Source organism: Indicator indicator, chromosome 15 (assembly GCF_027791375.1).
Source record: "Indicator indicator isolate 239-I01 chromosome 15, UM_Iind_1.1, whole genome shotgun sequence".
In the NCBI taxonomy this organism is placed as follows: Eukaryota; Metazoa; Chordata; class Aves; order Piciformes; family Indicatoridae; genus Indicator; species Indicator indicator.
The window spans coordinates 6877017-6897851 of record NC_072024.1 but is presented as its reverse complement, the minus strand read 5'-3'; the positions used below and the strand labels follow the sequence as shown (position 1 = coordinate 6897851).

The 20835-nt window shown below is 37.8% G+C and overlaps 1 protein-coding gene and 1 non-coding gene across 2 annotated transcripts in view; one reads left to right on the top strand and one right to left on the bottom strand.

Annotated features, from left to right (window-relative positions):
- SUCLG2 (succinate-CoA ligase GDP-forming subunit beta) overlaps nt 1–20835 on the bottom strand; it is a 132155-nt gene that overhangs the window by 93652 nt on the left and 17668 nt on the right. The window contains exon 3 of the mRNA XM_054387590.1: nt 12899–13040. Within this exon, the coding sequence (XP_054243565.1) occupies nt 12899–13040 (142 nt within the window). The remainder of the gene's footprint in view (nt 1–12898; nt 13041–20835) is intronic.
- On the top strand, nt 17466–17538 carry TRNAA-AGC (transfer RNA alanine (anticodon AGC)). The gene has a single exon. It is a non-coding gene; the product is annotated as a tRNA-Ala (tRNA).

The following is a 20835-nucleotide window of genomic DNA, read 5'->3' as shown; positions in this document are numbered from 1 at the left end:
ATTGATTAGTTTATTTTGTTCCTGCATCAGCCCAGACTTTTCTGGCTTCCTGCAGTCCATGGAAGCATGTACATACCACTCTTTACAGGATACTAAATGTCAAACCTCAGTGTGAAAAATAGCCAGAAATGGGAAATCTTAACCTTAAAATTGTGGAAAAAGACATGAAGCAAAATAAACTCAGGAGCCACAGAGGTGTCATTTTGGAAACTGCCAACATAAAATAGGAAAATATGTGAACTTGTTTCATCTCAAAATTTTAAAATACCTTTAAGCATCTTTAAGCATGTAACAGCTTCCTATGGATCAAAGAAACAACTCAGTAAATATTATCTGCATATGCACTTCAAATAGGAATGTCACTCAGATAAAAATAAGCAAGTTATTTATAGCACATGTTAATCACCATATTTAAATGGCAGATTCCTTGATGGCATGAGACATAAGCACATATTTATAGGGAGAGAAATTTTATAAAAATAGTTTTTTCTAAAATAGTTAAATTTGCAGTCATCAGCCTCAAGTCTTTTGTTCCACGTTTATTCCAACACAGCCAAAATAAAGGCTGTATTATACTGAAACGAAGATGTGTAAAGGCCAATTAGACAAAAAAAAAAAAAAAACACCATAAGAAGAAACACAAACCAAAGCAACCACACTGAACATTTAATGAGCTAAAACAAAAACGTGTGTCAAAGATGTATCTGTGGTAACAAGAACATGAGGGGGTGTTGGATATGCAGACTCAGTATGAGGATTATTATGACAGTATCTTCAGCAGAGTGCAATATTCACACACACATACTAATACTAGGAAAGCTACTACTAAAACGCAAAAGATGAGTAACTGAAGGAATAGAGGGGTAAGACCTGGCAGGGAGTAGAGCAAAGCACAGTGCAGTAGTGATGAATCTTCCCAGTGACTTTACGTTGTTCACTATTTATGCAGTAAAACTTCTCATGGCTGCCTTTCTTTCCTCTTTCTGCAGGAATCCTGGGGCTGTTCTTAAGCATTTAGAACAATAAATATATTTAAGATTTATAGCCTGAAGTTTGGCCCTATTTATCTTACTCAGGTGAGCAGTCCAACTAAGCCCAGGGGAGGTGCAAGAAAAATGTTCTCCTTCCCAGTGACACAAGAAACAATAGCTGACTTTAACTGTAGGACAGGGTGGAGTATATCACATATAGGTAAAACCATCAACTCCACATTTTTCTTAATAAAACAGAATTCTCTTAAAACAAGAGCATAGCTAACTTCCAGACCTAAACCAAACATGATTCTCACTAAATGTTTTGTGTGATGACATTCTCAGGGGTTAGAGCCTCATTTAAAATATACTGCCATGCAGGAAGTCAGATAATATCTCCCCATTGAATCCAGCAGGGTTACAAAGACACGTTTCATATTCATAAGTGTGTTGAAATATTTTACTTTTCTTAAACTGCAAATATTTGAAAAAAATGTAGACAAACATATTTCAGATTCACAGCACTTTCTCAAATATGAAGTAGCAGATTAACAAAATGTCAGAACATCCTCAGCTTCAAACGCACCATTTTAGGTAGAGATTATCCACGAAAAAAATAGTAAGAATCAGACTCCTGTGATCATGCTTCTCAACTGCTGATGTATTCAGAGTATCAGCTTGTAAACTGTTCCCATCTTTAAAGATAAAACAAGCTCTTTCAAGTCAAACCAACCTTTGCAAAATACCAGTTTAGATTACCTCACAGACTGGAGGAGGCTGAGGGAGGAAAAGAGGGGAAAGGGATCATGGTGCGGAGGCTGTATGCTGTGTGTTTGCTGAGTTTTATACAAGTTGAAAGGCCAGCTGTGAGAGAAGATTTCTAACTTCGTTCCAAACCACGTGCTTTTACAGCAAATGTACAAGCTGATATACTTACAGATCAATCACAGCCCATCCAAACCTCCACTTATTCCATAAAGACAAAAGGTGTAACAAAGTTAACAGAAGCAATTTACAGATTCGAAAAATGCAACTTCTTCAACTGAATTATACACAGAGAGTGGTTATCTAACAATAGCACCTTCCTGCTGTGCCCTGAGTCACCATGGGGACACCAGGAGAGATCAGGGAAATTGGCACAGTAGTAAAGCAGAGCAATAAACAGAACTCTGTTTTAAACACTTAAAAGAAGTGGTAAAAGATGGGGCAATAATTCAGAATTCAGTTAAAGAACAGCATCTGAATAGGAGCTGTTTTTTCAGCTTAACTATAAATTTGAAGGAGCTTATCACTAGTCAAAATGTCACTGTAGAGTTTCCCAGTTTTCTAACCCAGTTACACCTGGTCCTTACTATGCCAGTTATATGAGGCCTGACTACAGAATCAAAGGTCTCTCCATAAATACAGGCGCCATGAGGGTAGCCAGAGCTAATGTCATATTTGTCCCCCTTCGCAGATTAAACTGTTGCCTCAAATAAAATCAGTTTCAAGGATAAAAATGGTCACTGTATGGAGAAGGGAAGAGATTATATATTTAAGAAATGACAACCGGATTACTGACCATGTTAAAGTGTTTTCTAGTAAGAACACAAAAGGGGCTAATTATAAATGAAACTCATCCCTAGACTGCCGTAATTCCTCTCTTAGATTTTATACTAATTCAATTCAACATGATTTTGTTACTGGTACGTCCATTCAGAATTTCAAACCAGAAACCACTCCCACAACATTTTACAGGCAGAAGCATCAATTCTGTGTTTGACACCCTCACACAAGGGATTGCGCCTTCACGAAGAAGATGCAGCACTACGCTGTACTGAAACATCAGTCTCAGAAGCTTCAAGTTTCTAACTAATAAGCACTATTTCAAAATTAATAGTGTCCCTTGCTGAGGGTTTACACCATGTAAAGAAAAGCAGTGTGACTCTTTTGATCATGGTCACTCCAAAGATCACACCTCCAGTACAGTCATAGTAACGAGGCCCAAGGGAGAAATACCTACAGACCGTCAGCTGAGGATCTGATCTTTTCTGTCACAAGTTAAACCCACAACGTTTGCAGTATTTGCTACCAAAAATGCGCTAAGCTACAGTAACTATCAACACATAGATTCCTGTTAAATGACTACCCACAGCAGGCTTCACAGAAAATAAGAGAAGAATTCTCCAGTGTGTGTGACACACAGCTTTTGGACAATAGCCACTATAATTTATACCCCATCCCACATAGCTTGCTAAAGTACAAGTGCCAACTAAATGATTGTTCAAACAAGGTGGTATTTCTTTCAACACTACTCTAGTTTAGAGCAAATGAAAAATCTGGATTCGCAGTTTTGCCTTGAAACAGGCAGTCAGTGATGGCAGAATCCTGAAGAACCAGCACAACTAGCTCATCTTCCATCAGAAATGGACACCTCATTAAGGACATACACTGAGATAAAACCAGCAGCTATAAATACAGGTGAGCACAGTCACGAACATGATGGAGTGGAACTTCTCCCTTATGAGGAAAGGCTGAGGGAGGTTGGGTTTCTTTAGCATAGAGGAGACTGAGGGGTGACCTCATACATGTTTATATATATGTGAAGGGTGGGTGAAAGGAGGACAGAGCCAGGCTCTTCTCAGTGATGTCCAGTGACAGGACAAGGGACAAAAGGTGCAAGCTGGAGCAGAGGAGGTTCCACAGAAACATAAGAAAAAGCTCTTTCACTATGTGGGTGACAGAACACTGGAACAGGCTGCCCAGACAGGTTGTGGAGTCTTCTCTGGAGACACTCAAAACCCACCTGGATATGTTCCTGTGTGACCTGCTCTAGGTGATCCTGTTCCGGCAAAGGGGTTGGACTAGATGAGCTTTGGAGGTCCTTTTCAACCCTAACACATTCTGTGATTCTGTGATTTGAAATTTAAAAGAGACTATTTAGTATCACAGATGGATTTTTGGGGTTTACAAATTAAAATCAAAGCATTTGCTTTATCCCATACATTCCAGTACAAACCAGAGTGAAAAACAAAAAGAAAGGGGGGAAATAAAAATAAACCCAAAACCAACCAAACCCAACAAAACAGAAAAGAAATTTGGTTTCTATAATCAGCCCAAATACTTAGAAGCAGATGAGCAACTAGAGAGTGCAGAAGGTGTGATTTCTTTCCATTACACAGCTGCTAGCAGTGTAGAGAAAACAATGTTGTTTAGCATTTCAGACCTTATGCATAAAGTGTGTCTAATGGTTCTGGGTTTATGCATAAAAAAATGGAAATTTCGTGCAGCTGCTTCTCAATTACACATCTGGTTATTGTTTTGCAGCTGCAAAACTACCTTGAAGAACTATAAAATATGGTGTGACAAGTCTGGAATCAATTCCAGCAGTCATCTTGTACCTTCCTTCTGAAATTTTGCAGTTTTTATCACCTGTTAAAATTCCTGAATCAAGAGCAATGGCTTCTGTCACCTCCTTCTTTTATAAACAAAAATCCACTAATATATTTAACGCCACTGAAATCTGTAAATGACTGCTTTCTATGGCACACATCAAATATAAAATTCAGTACCCCATTTCTAGAGAATTTTTTACTTTGTGTTGTTACTTCCAAGTAGCTATTTTGGTAATTTGATCAGAAATCCAACACAGAGAACAATAAGTCAGCACAACATTAGTGTCAAACATCTGAAATGAGATTTTGATTTGTTAGCCCCCCAGCCGTTACTCACATTACTATAAATCTACTGAATATGAAGACATTTGGTGACGAAGAATGGTTATAAAATACCCAACTATTGTAGGCAATTTGAAGTTTGCATTTACTGACTCACACTCAGCACATAATTTTCTAACACAGGGAACAGATAAGAAAAAACAGATTTGGTTTTCATAACAATGTGTTTGAAATTAACTATTTCAGTAGTTCCTCATGAGATGGAGGGTCCCTTGAAAAATTTCCATATATAAAATATTTTAAAAACAGTAATTCATATTTTAAGTTAATATGGAAAGAATCAGCTTTAAACAATACAATTCCCAGAGGTAAGCTTGGACAAAATCTTTTATTAATTTTGTTTCAAAAAGAATAAAACTCAAAATCACAGTTAGGAAAGCTGAAGTTTTTCTGCCTGTTTTTCTGGCATGCAGAACGCAACACATGTGGCTGTTACCAAGACACTCATGTGCTGTAAGCTGCCCTTTTTTCACACAGGTGCCAAGGGCTTATGTGGAAAAACACTGCTAAGCTAAAGAGAGGGAATGAAGCATGCAGTAAAGCTAAGTGAGAGACCCCTTTCAGGTACCAAGGATAATGCACTGCTTAAATACTGCTGTGCTTAAAATTTTGCCACTTCTCAGCAGCCTCTGCGAAATCAAGTTCCTTAGCATGAAACACAGAGGAAGGAGTGAAGCAAAGTGGAGGGAGAAGAACAAGCAGGAATTACAAGATTCAGAACCAACCAAACAAAACATGTACACAATGAGGAGAAAGCAGCAACATGTTAGGGATCACATCCAGGCAGAAAGGCCCTGCCACAAGGCAGCGTGAACAGCTATTGTGTATGAAATCCTCAAATGGAAACCCCAATTCCACCCTAATTGTGCCTTTGAGTGGTTTAGCTTCCAAGACAGACTAAATTTAAAGCACCTAAAAGCAATCTGAGAGCAAATGAAGAATGCCCAGGAGAAGGGCCACCAATGAATAGGTACTATACGCTTCAGCTTTGTACTGTGGCTATATCCCAGGAAACTTGCTAATACATTCCAATAAAATCCTCAGTCAAGCAGGTTCCAGTGAACACAGCAACCCTTTAATACCTTTCCTCTGATTTTCAGTGAGTGAATTTTTCATCCAGTAGATGGGGTAAAAAAAAGTTGGATCTCTGCTATCCTGATTATTAAGCCCCTACAAAAAAACTACTTTAATAACTGTAACAAAGAGAATGTTGCCTTCATAGCTTTTACTCTTGGTTTTATTTTCATCAGACAGGATTTTCTTAAACTGTCATCAGAACAACTACATTTTGAAACAAATTCCAAAAGTCAAACCACTGAAAAGTGGACAAAATAATGTATAGTTAGAGAGATGGATCAATACATAGATGTAGATATATAAATATTTAAATTGTCAGCAATTATTATTTGTTTTCTGATAATTCACAGAAACATTAAATTTCTGTGATCACTATGTCAGGCAAATTGTGGTCTAAGCAAAGCAATGTGGCAAGCAAAAAAAACCACACAAACATACAGCAGATGTTAGCAGAACACAACTATTAAATATTTGTTCTAAGTAGGGGAAGATAAAATTGTTTAACACAAAAAAAGGAAGAGGTTTTTCTCAATCAGAACTCCTAAAGTGGAAGACAGTACTGAGATGAAACGAGAAAAATGATACAATGAAGAAAGGACTCTAAGAAACAATAGGAATCTGAAAAAGGGAGAGAAAGATTAAAACCACAGATGACAGCAAATTTTGTGGAGCACTGAAATGGATGCTTTCAAGAGGTGCCTGCAGAGACTGGGGGTAACAGATTATTAACAGGCATTTCCTATTCTTGAGAAGTAGAGGAAAATGCAGATTCCCTCTAGTCTTAAGATTTCACCACTCAGACAAGGCAAAAATCCATTAACTGAAAACCTACTAAATGGAACAGAGAAATACTCATGCTCAGTAATCCTGAACGTAGTCCAAAGGCACTTCACCCACCAATAGTTTTCTATTAAATTTAAAAGGTTGTTTTCTAAATACTTACCCGTTTGAGAAGAGAATCATATTAGTCAATAACTTATAGCATTATTTGGCCTGAAAGGATAGGTTCAGAAAGCCATTATTTAAATATATGGAACTTTAATAAAAGCTGTCAAAGAAAATAAGAGGACCTATGGGAGAGCTGATCCCTAACACAGAGCAGGTTCTTTGCATACAGCTCCAAGGAACACTATTTCAACAACACTTGATTTTTCAATGCATGCACAGAAGCATAATCCAAGGGGCTCTAAAAAATAACTAGTTATACCCACTAAGTACAATAGGGCTTTTGAGAAACAACTCATTATGCACAGGTGAAAAATTATTACTACCCAGTGAACCATACAATAGAAAATAAATATGGAAATCATTGAAATGTTGAAGGAGGAAATTCCTCTTCTACCTGTCCTGATGGAGAGAAGGGAATTAAATCATGTAAGCAAAGCACAAGATGACAGTGAAGAAAAAAAAATCACCTAAGTAGCCAACAAACTCAAAGACTAAGAAGTAAATTAAGTTACTTATAAACAACTTTATGAACAGAGGGTTGGTCTGTACAAGATACTCATAGAAACACTCTTCCTGGTATAATAGAAAAGAACATGAATTCACATTTCCAACATCCTCAGAAACGTGAGGTTCAAGGAACTTCTTCATTCTTCCTGACCTAAATTAGATTAAGTGCAGACAGCATTATCACCAACAGTTTTTTCATAAGCTACACAAATAGACATTAACAAAATAAAGAGCAGGTTTTGATCCCTTGCAAGCAAAAAAAAAAAAAAAAAAAAAATCACTTGCAAGTGGGTTTCCCAGCTTGTTTTGGATTCCAGATAATAGATCTAAACCAGCATCTAAAAATGCAGCCTTCCATCTAAATTAAACAGAGCCAAGAGGTAAGCGATAGGAAGGAGACTGGCGTTCACCTGACTGAGTACTCTTTCAATATTTTAAAAAATAGTGAATAATAGGTGACAGGTAAACGACCTCTTGGAAAGAGGCTTCAATAAACCTCTTCTGTTCTTTATAAAATACATGTTTACCTCTCTAGCCTGATATAAAAAGCATGCCTTTAGTCGATAGGTGAATTTTATGAGTTCCCTCATGCATAAGGCAATAGAAATAGGAGATGCAGAGAATACATTTTGTTATACTTTTTTTTTTTTAAAGACTGAATAAAAGCCTTGAACTCAATTCAATTGCATTTTTCTGTGATAGAGTGTGAACACTGCATCTGACTGATTCCTAAATATAATGAAACACTCTAAGTGGCAATGGGCAGCACTCTATTGCCTTTGTTAAAAATCAGAAAAAGAAACACATGCCAAGCTTCCAGCACCCACTTAGGATTGTCAGCATTTTCAACCACCTCCCTAAGTTCTCCACTGATTCAAAGAGCACTTGACAGTATATGGTAACACCCTCCAGCATAATTATAACCCCTACTCAGCTTTCTACACCTACTAGTTTAAAATGATGGTTCCCTTAACTTCCCCATCAGTCAGAGCTTGAAGACCAGTGCACGAGCTGAAGCAGACCAGTAGAGAAGGCCACAGAAAATGATGGACCCTGAAATGATGCACAGTGAATTTGTGCACATTGCACAAGCAATGAAAATGTGCACACCCTAACAATCATAGAATCATAAATCATTGTGATAGCCCAATTCTCTAATGTCTCAAAACAGTATGTGTGATAGCCCTTAGTGACTCTCTTGTCTTTATTGTCCACTTTATAAAACCACTACACAGGGTATGATATACCTGGTCTTGAATAGACAGTGTGATGGCCTTAATAGCTCTAAAGAAGAGTTGCTGGTTTAACAATGAAAAGAGGTAATTCCCGCAGAGGTGGAAATCCCCTCTTTAAAAGCACGTGTAACAGCCTCAAGTGACAGACATTATACTACAGGGGCCTGAAACACTCAACCCTGCCAAAAGGGCATAAAAAGACCACAACTTCTGGCATCCACATGCTGCATCTATCACCGAAGATGGTGGTGAGATCTTTCTCTTTTAATACTCTCCTCCTCTTTTCTATTTTTAACTCTCTTCTTTCTGCCTCTGCCCCAGACCAGTCTAACAAACCCAACTCATCAGATGCTTAGTGTCAGTCTGCTTTAATTTACGCCATGGGAATTTTTGAATCTTAGCATGACCCTTCCTACTGCCCTGGGCTGATTCGGGACACCAGGTCAAGATAATCATTAGGTTGGAAAAGACCTATAAGGTAGAGTCCAACTTACAGCCAGCACTGCAAAGTTCACCATGTCCCTCAGCACCACATCTACACACCCCCTCCAGGAATGGTAAGCCCACCACTTTCCTGGGCAGCCTGTTCCAGAGCCTGACAACCCTTCTGGTGGAAAAAAATCCGTAATGTCCAATCTAAAGCTCCCATGGTGGAACTTGAGGCCATTTACTCTTGTCCTATCACTTATTACTTGGGAGAAGAGATGGACTCCCACTTCACTACAACCTCCTTTCAGGTAGCAATAGGGAGCAATAACATCTCCTCTCAGCTTCTTCCTCTACAGACTAAACAACCCCGATGTCCTTAGCCACTCCTCAGAAGATCTGTGCTCTAGACACTTCACTGGCTTTGCTGATCTTCTTCAGACATGCTCCAGAACCTCATTATCTTTCTTATAGTGTGGGTATACATGCACATATTCAAGAATATTTTTCCTTGTGTTGGTACTAAAACATGAGAAAAAGAAAGAGCAGGCAAGAAAATGCCTTCTTTGGCTAAACAAGCCCTTAATATACCACTGCATTAAGGGAGAATCAGATCAGAACACTTAAGAGTTAATGCAGGAACAGCCAGATATGATCTCATGTTTCAGACAAAAATTCAGCTCCCAAATATTTCACTTTGTTCTGTTAAATAGCTACACCAGAACTGTAAGAACTTGTTTACAGGTTGTGTTTCTTCAGATGGCAGATCAAGCAATGCCATGCTGTTGTAGCAAAACAGCATGTCTTTCTCTTTTCTCTCTTAAAAAAACTAGGAATTTTAATGTGAAACACAAACCTTTTGTGCCTGCACTTCTTAGTACTCTGCAAATATTGCCTTCTCTACAGGAGTTACACCTGAAAATTGCTTAGCACGTAGAAAGCAATGAATTCCTTGGGGCCTCATTCTGTATTCCTTATTGTGTACAACTTCTTTTGAACTCAATACTAGTGATGTGATTTTAATTTTCTTCATATCTGCCATTCTTATCTTAGAAGGAAAAAAAAAATCTATCCTTTAATTCCATTAAAAATTCCTTGCAGACCATCTTTTCTGCTGCTGGTAAATTTTGAACATTCAGTGTATTCACATTAATAAAAATAGAGAGAGCAAGAGAGGAAATGAGCATACTGTAACAAAACTGCTGATACTGGATAAAGGCAAACCATTTCAAGAACATATGCATTAACACCTTCCTGATAAGTGAAGACAGCAGCAAAAATTAGATAATCCCATCTCTTTCCATTGCATCAACAGGAAACCCAATAATAGCAAAATCAGTGACCAGAAGCACTGCAGCAGTACAGCCAGCCCTGTCAGGCATGTAGCATTTGGTGAAATTGTGGAATTAATTTGTGAATACCAGACTTTGTAAAGACCTACATGTCAGGAATTTTTATCCCTTTATCTGAACCCCTTTATCACATGCACAGGCCCATGTGTGTGATGTAATGCTACAAAATTATCAAGGAAAATTAGTTTCTCCTGTATTCATGATGACAAGTCTATAGAAAGAACCTCCTTTCACAAGAAAAATACTGAACTTTTGACTTTCAAGTTTTCATAACTTTATTTTTATCTTAAAAATATGTTGGCAAGTATCCTTTCTTGTCTGCAGAAGTGAAAGTTAAGGACAGCTGCAATGTGGCATACAGTATCTAAAACACCAGATTTTTCAGCAGGACTTGGCAGGGGTGATTGGCCTCTCCTTTCACCATCTTTTACTGCAGAATGCCTGTCTATCAAGAACACCAAATGCCACCTCCACTGGTTATTTTATTTTGGAATATTCTGTGCCACATGTAGGCTGAAGGTTTTTGTTTTGCTCATAAATTTTTATTTTGTATGGTTGCATATTCAGAAGACAGAAGCCCTATCAAAATGTGCAGACAAACCCAACTGACAGGGATACTACTAGTCAGATGGAACATAAAGAAGATAAATCCAATGAAATCTTGGAGCAACAATGACCACAGTAGCAAAACTTGTGTTCTTGAGACTTAGGTTTCCAAATTGCATGTTAGAAGTACAACAGCACACTATCAGAATGATAGTCTCCTCATCAAGGAGACCAGCTCCAGCGTAGGTAAGTCCACACTGGGAGAGGGAATCACAGTGAAAAGGCCAAGGAGGAGCTCTTCTGGGGGCTTTTTGAAGCCAGGAAAGTGGCACACCTGTGCTGGAGGCTGCCAGCTTGTGAGTGGGCTGCTGAGGTGGTGTGGGCAGAGCCCACCTGCTGTGGCACATCTAAACAAGGCATAAAAAAACCACACACACAGAGGTGAGCTCAGTCAATTGTAACCGCTCCCTTCCCAGAAGAAGAGGCAGCATAGTGACCATACCAGTAAAGGTCATTGCCAGGAGGAATGTGGGGAGACAGAGTTCTCCCACACTTAACAAGCCAAACCAGTTAATATAAACATACAATTTACCTGATACAATTTCATTACCAATTTACTTTTATTTTTGAACAGTTTTGGTTTTTTTCCCGTGATTTGCAAAGCAAGCAAGCTACAGAAGTTATTTAAAATAGATCTTGCATCATAAAACAGAAGTTCACTGCCTTTAATGGAGTTATTTATTTCTCAAAAATGTTGTAGAGATTGAGAATAGCAATAGTTATGGGATAGATCAATCCATTTATGAGTTCAATCATGAAGAGGAGAATTTAAGTGCTGTAAAATTTGTGAAAAACCTACCACAGGTTCAGTTAGCATTTCTTGACTTGCTCAGACATCCAGACATGAAAAAACTCTCCAATTTTACAAGCTTTGCATCGTGTCAGTATTCTTCATTTGACCATAACAGTTGTGTTTAATGTGTTTGATTGAAATGTACTGGTTATCATAAGAAGGTTTGGATTACGGAAAAGTATATCACCTCAATAAAGTTACAGAGATTCAGTGAGCCATTTTGCTAATGCTATTCAGCTACTTGAGGTCTGATGAGATCTTTGATATAAGTTGTGTTAATTTACTTTCCAGTGTGCACACTTACAGCATGCAAAACTGAAATACATTTAACTAAGTGGCTTGCGCATCATGTAAAGCATAAAACAAAAAGGCTTCCTGTTACTACATAGTAAGACTATAACAGTGCCTGGCCTCTGGCATTCTGATGTGTGTTATATTAATAATAATAAAAGCTAAATGAAAAGAGGAAAATTATGCAAACTGCCATTAACTTTGAGAAGCAGAAAACTTCTTCCAGGATCAGAATTGGGTAACAAATGTACACATTTCCCTCTCAGATAAAAGGTACAACAGAAATAAATTTCTGACTCAGGTTATCATCTTGTGTTCACCACACTAAAATGAAGATGTTGTCAGAGAACCAAAGCGGTTTTCCAGATGCAAGGTTTTCTTTCCCAGTCACTCTCAAGTCATTTTGTGATGGTAGGCAACTTAACTCACCTTTCGTCTCCATGTGGACAAACATAGATATAAACAAATATCCATGTCTACACGGTTAAGGTTGCAAGGCCTTTCGGAGATTGTCTAGTCCAACCCTCCAGCTCAAAGCAGCATAAGATCAAGTGGACTGTGTCCAGCTGGGTTCTGAGTATCTTTTAAAATGGAGAGCCCACATGGTTTTCCTTCCTGTGCTTTTTAATACAGCACATTTTTGCTTCAAAGCGACTTTCTACACAAGCATATAATGACAAATAATTTTCCTGGTATTATGCTGAATTCTGAATTCTTCAAAATTACATAAATAACTTTAATTAATGACTTCATGTTACATGCTGCATGTAAAACACATTAGAACTCCCGTTCTAAATACTGCTGTGAGAAACTGCTCTTCACATACAAAATTAAGCATATATTTAAGGTCTGCATAATGTATCAAGCCTGTTCAATAAGCATCAATTCAAAGATTGTGTACAACTTATTAGGAAGCAATTTATTTTCCAGATCGCTATCTGGTGAAGCAGATTCCTCCCATTATCAGCCAACTTACTTAGTCTCTGAGCAGCCTCCAGGGCATCATTTGCAGAATCAGCTACGAAGAATCTCTGAACTGTAACCCCATGGTCTGCCATTATTTTTTTGCTTTGGTACTCCTGCAGGTTCAGCCATCGTCTAGGGGTTAATTGAACAGCCTAGAAAAGTGAGAGGGGAAAATAACATAATGCTCATTAAGAACAGTTCATGAGACAGCCAACTGAGCTCTTCCGCCTTATGGGTATCTCACACCAGCAGTTAAACAGACCTGTTTCACAGAAAAGGTAAAAAGCATATTGATTTATCTAAGTGCCTTTCCTTAACATTTGTGCATCCAAAACACTCTGAAAGCTACAGAAATCTTTTTTACAAACTCCACCAGGCTGACTGGGTTATCTCGGCTAGACAAAATGTCTTGCATTTAATATCAATGCAGATTGGCAAACTTGGCTTGAACTCTGAAGTCTATTTATGTTTGCATGTTATTCTGTGCTACAAAAATATGAACAGACTGTTACCTTAAAACAAATTCTTTTATATTAAATATCTTTATTTACACTAAAATTTATGTAATTCTTTGCTATAAAAATGATTTCTACAGATTTTGTATATTCAATGCAGCATATAAAAACAACCGACACAGAATTAGCATCATCTTGTAGGAAAATATATACTGATACATGTATTTTCAGTGGTCTGTTACCTGTGCTTAGCTGGTTGCACGTCTAAATGTATTTTGTTGAGGATCCTAGCACAACCCTGTCAGCCCTGCAAAGCCAACAACAGCTGGAGCAGAATTTACCTTCTGTTCTCAAGATGCCAGTACAGATGTTCGCATGTGCATATATATCATGGATACAAAGATATGGCACCTTACACACACAAAAAGACATCACATTTGCTTGTCCTGGCAGTAACCTTTGAATATAGACACTATAAAAGTCATAGGATTGTTACTGAATCATTTTAAAAGAAGACATATTCTCCATGCAGGATAAATTGTTATAAACAAAAGCAATAATTAAGGAGTTGTCACTGATTCCTGGCAATGGTATAATGGCAAAGGTGGAGCTGACTCCTGGCAATAGTATAAGCTGATTTTGTGCCAGCAAAAGATGCTCTTCCCACATGGAGAGACAAACTGTTGTCCTTCTGGCAAACAGCCCAAAAGCAAGTCTTGGTTTCTCCTGAAGTAAAGAGCACAGCATGCAAGGCAGCACTACATATTTAGATATGTTAGCCAAAGAGGATTATTGACTATACTAATACTTTGATCTCCAACAGCATGATAAAAAAATGTTATCCTAATGCAACTTTATACTGAAAGAAAAAGCCTCCATGCTGCTCTTTCAATAGCAGTCACCCTCTACACAATACCAGAGTTTTAAATGCTGTGTTGTATCAAGAGCAAAACTCTGTCTGTTCCTATTTGCCTTGAAATACAAACCCCATCTTTTACAATATATTGCCACATGTTTTCTGTACAACTGACTCCCACAGAACTTAAACAGTTACAAATAGCTCAGAATGACACATTTTAAATTCTTTCAACCATAATCTGGTTAACATATTTTAGAAGAATAAAATGACAATATTGCCAGTGGCTATCTCCAACTCTAGTCATCATATAGGCACCTCAGTATGTTTTATACTCCTCCACATTATTCACAGACAGTATGTTATTACATTTATGCAATGCCTTCAAATGTAGGGTAAAAATTTAAAGTCACTTTCATAATTTTTGCCATTTAATTTGTTTTCTTATTAGAAGTTCTCTGTTTGACTCCAACAGCTATCACTTCATGATCCTTTCCACAAAGGGATTAAAACTAGCAGGCAAGAAGGATTCTTAAGCTCAGTTCTAGGGCCCAGAGAATTTTAACCAAAAGAGGAGGCCACAAGCCTTTAGTTTCTATGAAGCTACAGAAATCTTTTAGTGTGACTGGAAAAAATACCTGGTTTATCCCTTCACTTTTTCACTGTTTCTCTGAAGAGTACCTCATAATAACATTATTATTATCACTACTACTTCAGAATACATCAATATTTGTTCATGCTTATAATCCATACATATACACACACATGAAGAGAAGGAACGCCAGAATCTACATAGGCAGCCAGGAATCTGTGTTATCTGACCACTGCTGTGAGACTAGAATGCATTTCCAACGGTCCCCACTTTTCAGCTGTAAGGAGCAGTGAAAGAAAGAACACCCAGCAATGATCAGAAGCTAACCACATTTGCAGAGAAAGTGAGGTGAGGAAGAGTAAAAACCTATACACATCTCCATCTGAGTAATTGGCTTTCAGCCATTCTGCTCTGCTTAAAAGCTGTAGCTGATGTGTGCACTCCCTGCTCAAGGCCCGGAGCTACAGCAGCGGAACATTTACAAAGATCCTCAATCCATTTCTCTTGAGTAACAAGGACTTTAACAATCTGATTTCCAGGGTTCAGCAAAATAAGCTCACACCTTTAGTTAAAGTGAATTGACTGATATTAAAATAAACAAACCCATCAATTCCAATTTCAATCTGAAAGGAAGAAACCTCGATTCAAGCAATCAGTTATAATCAAATTCTGTTCCTGTGCTGTCCAGAAACAACATTAATTCTCCTTAGTTGGAAGTTGATTTGAAAAAAAGGGTAAATCCATGCTAAGTCTGATAGCACTTTTTGCTCATTGGTTCTATATTTATAAATCTTACGGTTGCAGGGGGTTTTCCTCTTATGTAATCTTGTATTTATAAGGACCCAAAAGACCTTTGACACACCTCAAGCTGATGATGGATAAAACTAAATAAACAGAAAATGCAATGTTAAAGTTGCTGTAGTAAATAAAAAGACGAATTAGAAGTTTTGCTAAGGATTTTTCTTATCTATAAAAGTGTGTTTAATTACAACTTATTGGTCTCACGCTTAAGTGTCTTTATTTACAACTAACTGGTTTATATAAAGATTTCTACAGCTCAGTAACACAGCTGATAAATTTTTTGTCACTGGGTTTATAATTTAAGAACAAGCCTTCAAAGCAGCCTTTATGCATCATTTAGAACAATAAATCAGTTTCACATGGCTGTATTACTAAGCTGATCTAAATCAAACAAAAAGGAAAATATTCAAACAGTCTTATTCTGGGGCAGACTTTTGTTGCCGTTGCTTGACAAAAGTCTTTCAACATAACTTGTTTTCAGATTTTCTGTTTGGGTAGGACTTAAGCACTTGGGGAAATCGCAATGCAGCAGTGTGTCAACTGACCTCTCCCCTGTTAGTTTAGCAAGGATTGAGTAATAAAATCCTTTAAGGGTTTTCTTCAATAATATGGAGTGTAAAGTGTCACCACATAATAAAGGCCATTAGTGATAACTCACAACATGTGACAGATACAAAAGAGGTGACAGCAAGAAAAGCAGCCAAAGCTCTATTCGTTCTTATAAAAGGTTATTTCCAGTGCCACCCACCTGGTGTGCCCCACTCCAACCTTAACTCAGCCCCAGCCTAGTTAATGAATAAAAGCAATCCTAACTGCTCCAACAGGAACCGTGATGAGCTCTGCTCCCAACCACCCTCCTGGAACATTACAAAACCTTTTGGTAAGTATCAGCTTTACAATTGAAAATGTAACTCAAAGTGTTGCACAAGGATACTGCAAATCATTGATGAGCTGTTAAGAATCATGTTACACACATACAGCACGTTATACATAGGCATATGGACACAGGTCTGTTCTCACGTAAAAATCAGACAGCATTAAGAGATTATCAGAATACTTCCTTTGTAAACTATGAAGCAGACAGGTCTGAGGAACACAGAAAGAGAATAATTCATTTGAAGGAACTGTCAAAGAAATCCTTAGGGTGATGAAACAAAGATCTAGCCAAGAACTGTTGGCACACACATACAAAAAAGTAAAACCTACAAATTTAAGCATGTACTTCTTTCCCCCCCCCCCATACTATATGATTCTAAAAGAAGCCATCGCACTGCCAGCTGAAGACTTTCAATCAAGACTTTCCACAATGTAAGATGAACTCCCTGTTGTGAATGAGCTGCTCAATAAAATGAATTACTACAGCCTACCACTGCATAGAGGAGTATAATATATTTAAGAAACCAACTGCAATAAAGTCCGTATTAGAAGCTTTGAAGAGCAAGGAACATGAAAAGCTTGCTTTAAAGCACTTGCAGCATGCACATCGTATGTCTCTAGAAGAGCAGGCGTAATAAAGATGTTGCAAGAGATGACATCAAGCAAAAGCTTTGAATCAGCGAAGACAACTACTCTTGAAAAATTGAAACAGTTGCAAACATGCATTTTAGGCTTAAGGCACAAAGAAATAATGACCGCAGGATGACAGAAATGTGAGTAAACAGATCCTTCCCTGAACTAATTCCCAACTCAAAGACGGTGTGGTTGCAATACCTACATATCCGAGCAATTTACAACAGACAGCAGTGAAGAGAATCAATTAATACAAGTATCTTGAAAAATCCTGGCCAGTTCTCAACCCTCTCAAAGACATTTATACCAAGCATTCATAAGAACTTCATATGGGCTTCAAGCAGCAGAAGTTTCTTGGGCATGAGGGGAATTAGCTCAAATGGTAGAGCGCTCGCTTAGCATGCGAGAGGTAGCGGGATCGATGCCCGCATTCTCCAGCGTTTTGAAGCAACGGCCCAGGCTGCCCAGAGAGGTGGCAGACGTCCCATCCCTGGAAACATTCCAGGTTAGGTTGGATCGAGCTCTGAATAACCTGCTCCAGTTGAAGATTGTCACTGCTCACTGCAAGGGGGTTGGACCCTTCCAACCTGAACTGTTCTAGGACTCTATTATAAAGTTTCCACACATCCTACAAATAAATGTACCACGACTGTGCCACTGCACCACAGTACAGCCTCGACAAGAGTCTACAAAGGTTTGAAGGACAGCTATTTCCCACACCTAGGGGCAGCCATAATCCATTCCTTTCTCCCCATGAAACTTATTAGGACACAAAATGGCACGGAACACAACTCCAGTGTAATGAGTGCCTTTGTGTTTTTCCCATTCCCCAGCTTTACTCTTGTCAACAATTTAATTGCTCTCAGCAGCATTAAACAGCACTACTGGCCTTACCAGTGTGGTCCTGTCTCTCACTAAAGACAGACTGAGGAATTAGGTTGTAAATTTCCATCAGAATAATAATTTCCATCTGAAAGGCAGCAGCCGTGGGGGGACCAAGTAAAAGGCAAACTAAGCACAGGAAAACAGAGGCTGTTAATGAATTTCTCTTCATTATCGAGTCTCACCAACTTTTACTCCCAGTTTATTCCCTGCCTGAATACTTTTATCTTCCCTTCCCACATACTAGTCAGAAAACCACGCTGGAAAACACACCATACATCTCTCAGATCTTCCATGCAGCTCTGTCTATGGTTCTCACACAGTATGTTCCAACAGTTTAAGATATGTGTGTATTTCATCTGTCTCTTTATTGCACACTTGCACTGGAGTACAAGGAGTACATTCTGTCACATCAGCCTGTGAAAAAGAGACTGGAAATAACATGTGGACTCTAGTAAGTGACATCTTATGTTTCACTTTCTTCAGATGAAAGGCAACAACTAGAAGTTTTCCATTGGTGACATTTTTGTTGTACTTAACACATTTCTTCTACAACAACCAAAAAAAAAGTTTAAAAACATCTTACTAAAGCTACACACATTTTCATTATTGTCAATACACCTTAACCTTGAATATTAACTTGTCAAGCTCTGAACAGCCCAAAGAAGGGCTTTAAATTCAAATACATCTTTCTAAATCTCTTTAGTGGCATTTTACTTTTTAGCATGTTAGCTACAGTTGCTATAATAAAGAAAATCCTAAAGTCACTCGAGTCTAAATGAAAACACAGAATTTCCACAAAATGATATAAAGAAAAAGTCAAGCTAAAGGATATAGTCATTTTAAAGCAAGTTCATATTAAAGGCTAAAATAAATATCATTTATGGCTCTGCTACAGACTTCCAACAGACCTTATATGGTTACAAGAACAAAAAATAGCTTTTGAATAAGCTCTTTATGGGTGTGGTGTATTGATATAGACATTGCAGATTAAGTCTATCTCTTATTTGAGACTCAGTTATGCCAAGTTAATGTTGAATGGGTGGTTGTGTTTGGTTTTTTCCTTTATTTTAAATCAGAAATAAACTTCAAGAATAATTCAGTTCATAAAGCTAGAAGCCCACATCCATGTTTTCATATAACTATTTAATAGTTTTAAAGAGTAATTATATCCTTCCTTATAAGATCTTTCTTAAGATGTTATAAATTTAATAAGTCCTTATAAAAGAGATTAATATACTTAACAGGGCTTTATTGCAACTGAGAACATTTCCTTAAGAGCCTGACAACAGCCACAAAAATCCCAAAAATCAAGTAAGTGGAACAAAAAGCCTCAACTGAACAGTAACATAAAGTGAAATGAAGGCAGAATTATTTAATAGAGTACAAGTTTCACAATGGATTCTCTCCTGCTGGCTAGAACTATCTGCCAATTTTCCAAAAGCACAAAGAATTGGTATGGTTGGTGTTTACCTCTACTCTTCTTTCCCTTCTCTAGTCCTCAAGACCTTTGCTACCAGTCAGTTACTTGTTCTGAACAAGTTCACCGTTCAAAGTTACTTCTTTACATAACTAGATATCATGTTTGGTCCAATTCTGTATGTACAGCATCAGTAAAATGAGTGGCATGAGGAAATCAGATATCTCTGACCATCTTAACAAGGTCAGTTGTTGAATAATTCTATCAGTGGTTTACTGACTACTGCTAGAGAAAAAAAAACTAAACTGATTGTTCACATAACCTGCAAAATCTCTTATTTACCACCTTTTTCTTTTTTGGATTTTTTTTTTTCAACAGATAAAATGCTAAAGGCTCTGTAAGAACAATGTATTTAGTGAGCAGTTGCATTATTCTTCCACTACTCAGTCGTTATGTATGCTGCATTAACTACTCTGATGTGCAACATCTTTCAGATGACCCAGGAGGTGTCTTTTGAGTGCTTGCTTTTGAAAAAAAGAAAACACACACACATAAGCCCAGGAGAAAGTGTCTGAATGTAACTTGCAAGCTGCATGTTAACTACTTCAGTAAAACTTTCTCAGAAATAAATGTTCCATATATGCACAAAACAAGAGCAGCATCAGTAAATGCAAGCTTCATCAAACTAGACTGCTGATTATTTCTTATCTGAACCTATATGATCATTATAAGCTCAGTACAGTGTTTTTTGGCTTCCCTGGTAGAACCTTTAAGGTTAACTTCAAGACTGATGATTTCACAGAAATCATAGAAAGGTTTGGGTTCAAAAGGACCATAAAGATCATGCAGTTTCAACCCCCCTGCTATGGGCAGAGATACCTTGGTCACTAGACCATGTTGCTCGAAGCCCCATCCAACCTAGCCTTTAACACTTCCAGGAATGGGACATTCACAGCTTCTCTGGGCAGTATTTCAGTATCTCACCATTCTCACAGTAACTTCTTCCTTACATCAAATCTACATCTACCTCTTTCAGTTTAACACCGTTACTCCTTCTCCTATCACTACATGCTCCTGTAAAATAACTCTCTCCAGTTTTCTTGTAGGCCCCCTTTAGGTATTGAAAGGCTGCTGTAAGGTCTCCCCAGAGCCTTGTCTCACCACCACCACTACCTACAAAACCACCACTAAGCAAATTTCTGGGATAATTGAACATCCCTTGACACAGCTACATAATTTGAGCAGCTACTGTTTATATTAACCTAGCTTAATGCATTTTATTGCATGACTTTTAAAGCAAAGACACACTTCAGTAACATCCAACATTCCCTTTTTATTCATAGCATGAATGGAAACCAATATAACATCTTGAAACAAAGATGGATCTCTTAACAGCAGCTGATAGTGAAGCTGGGCAAATAAGCACATAGTA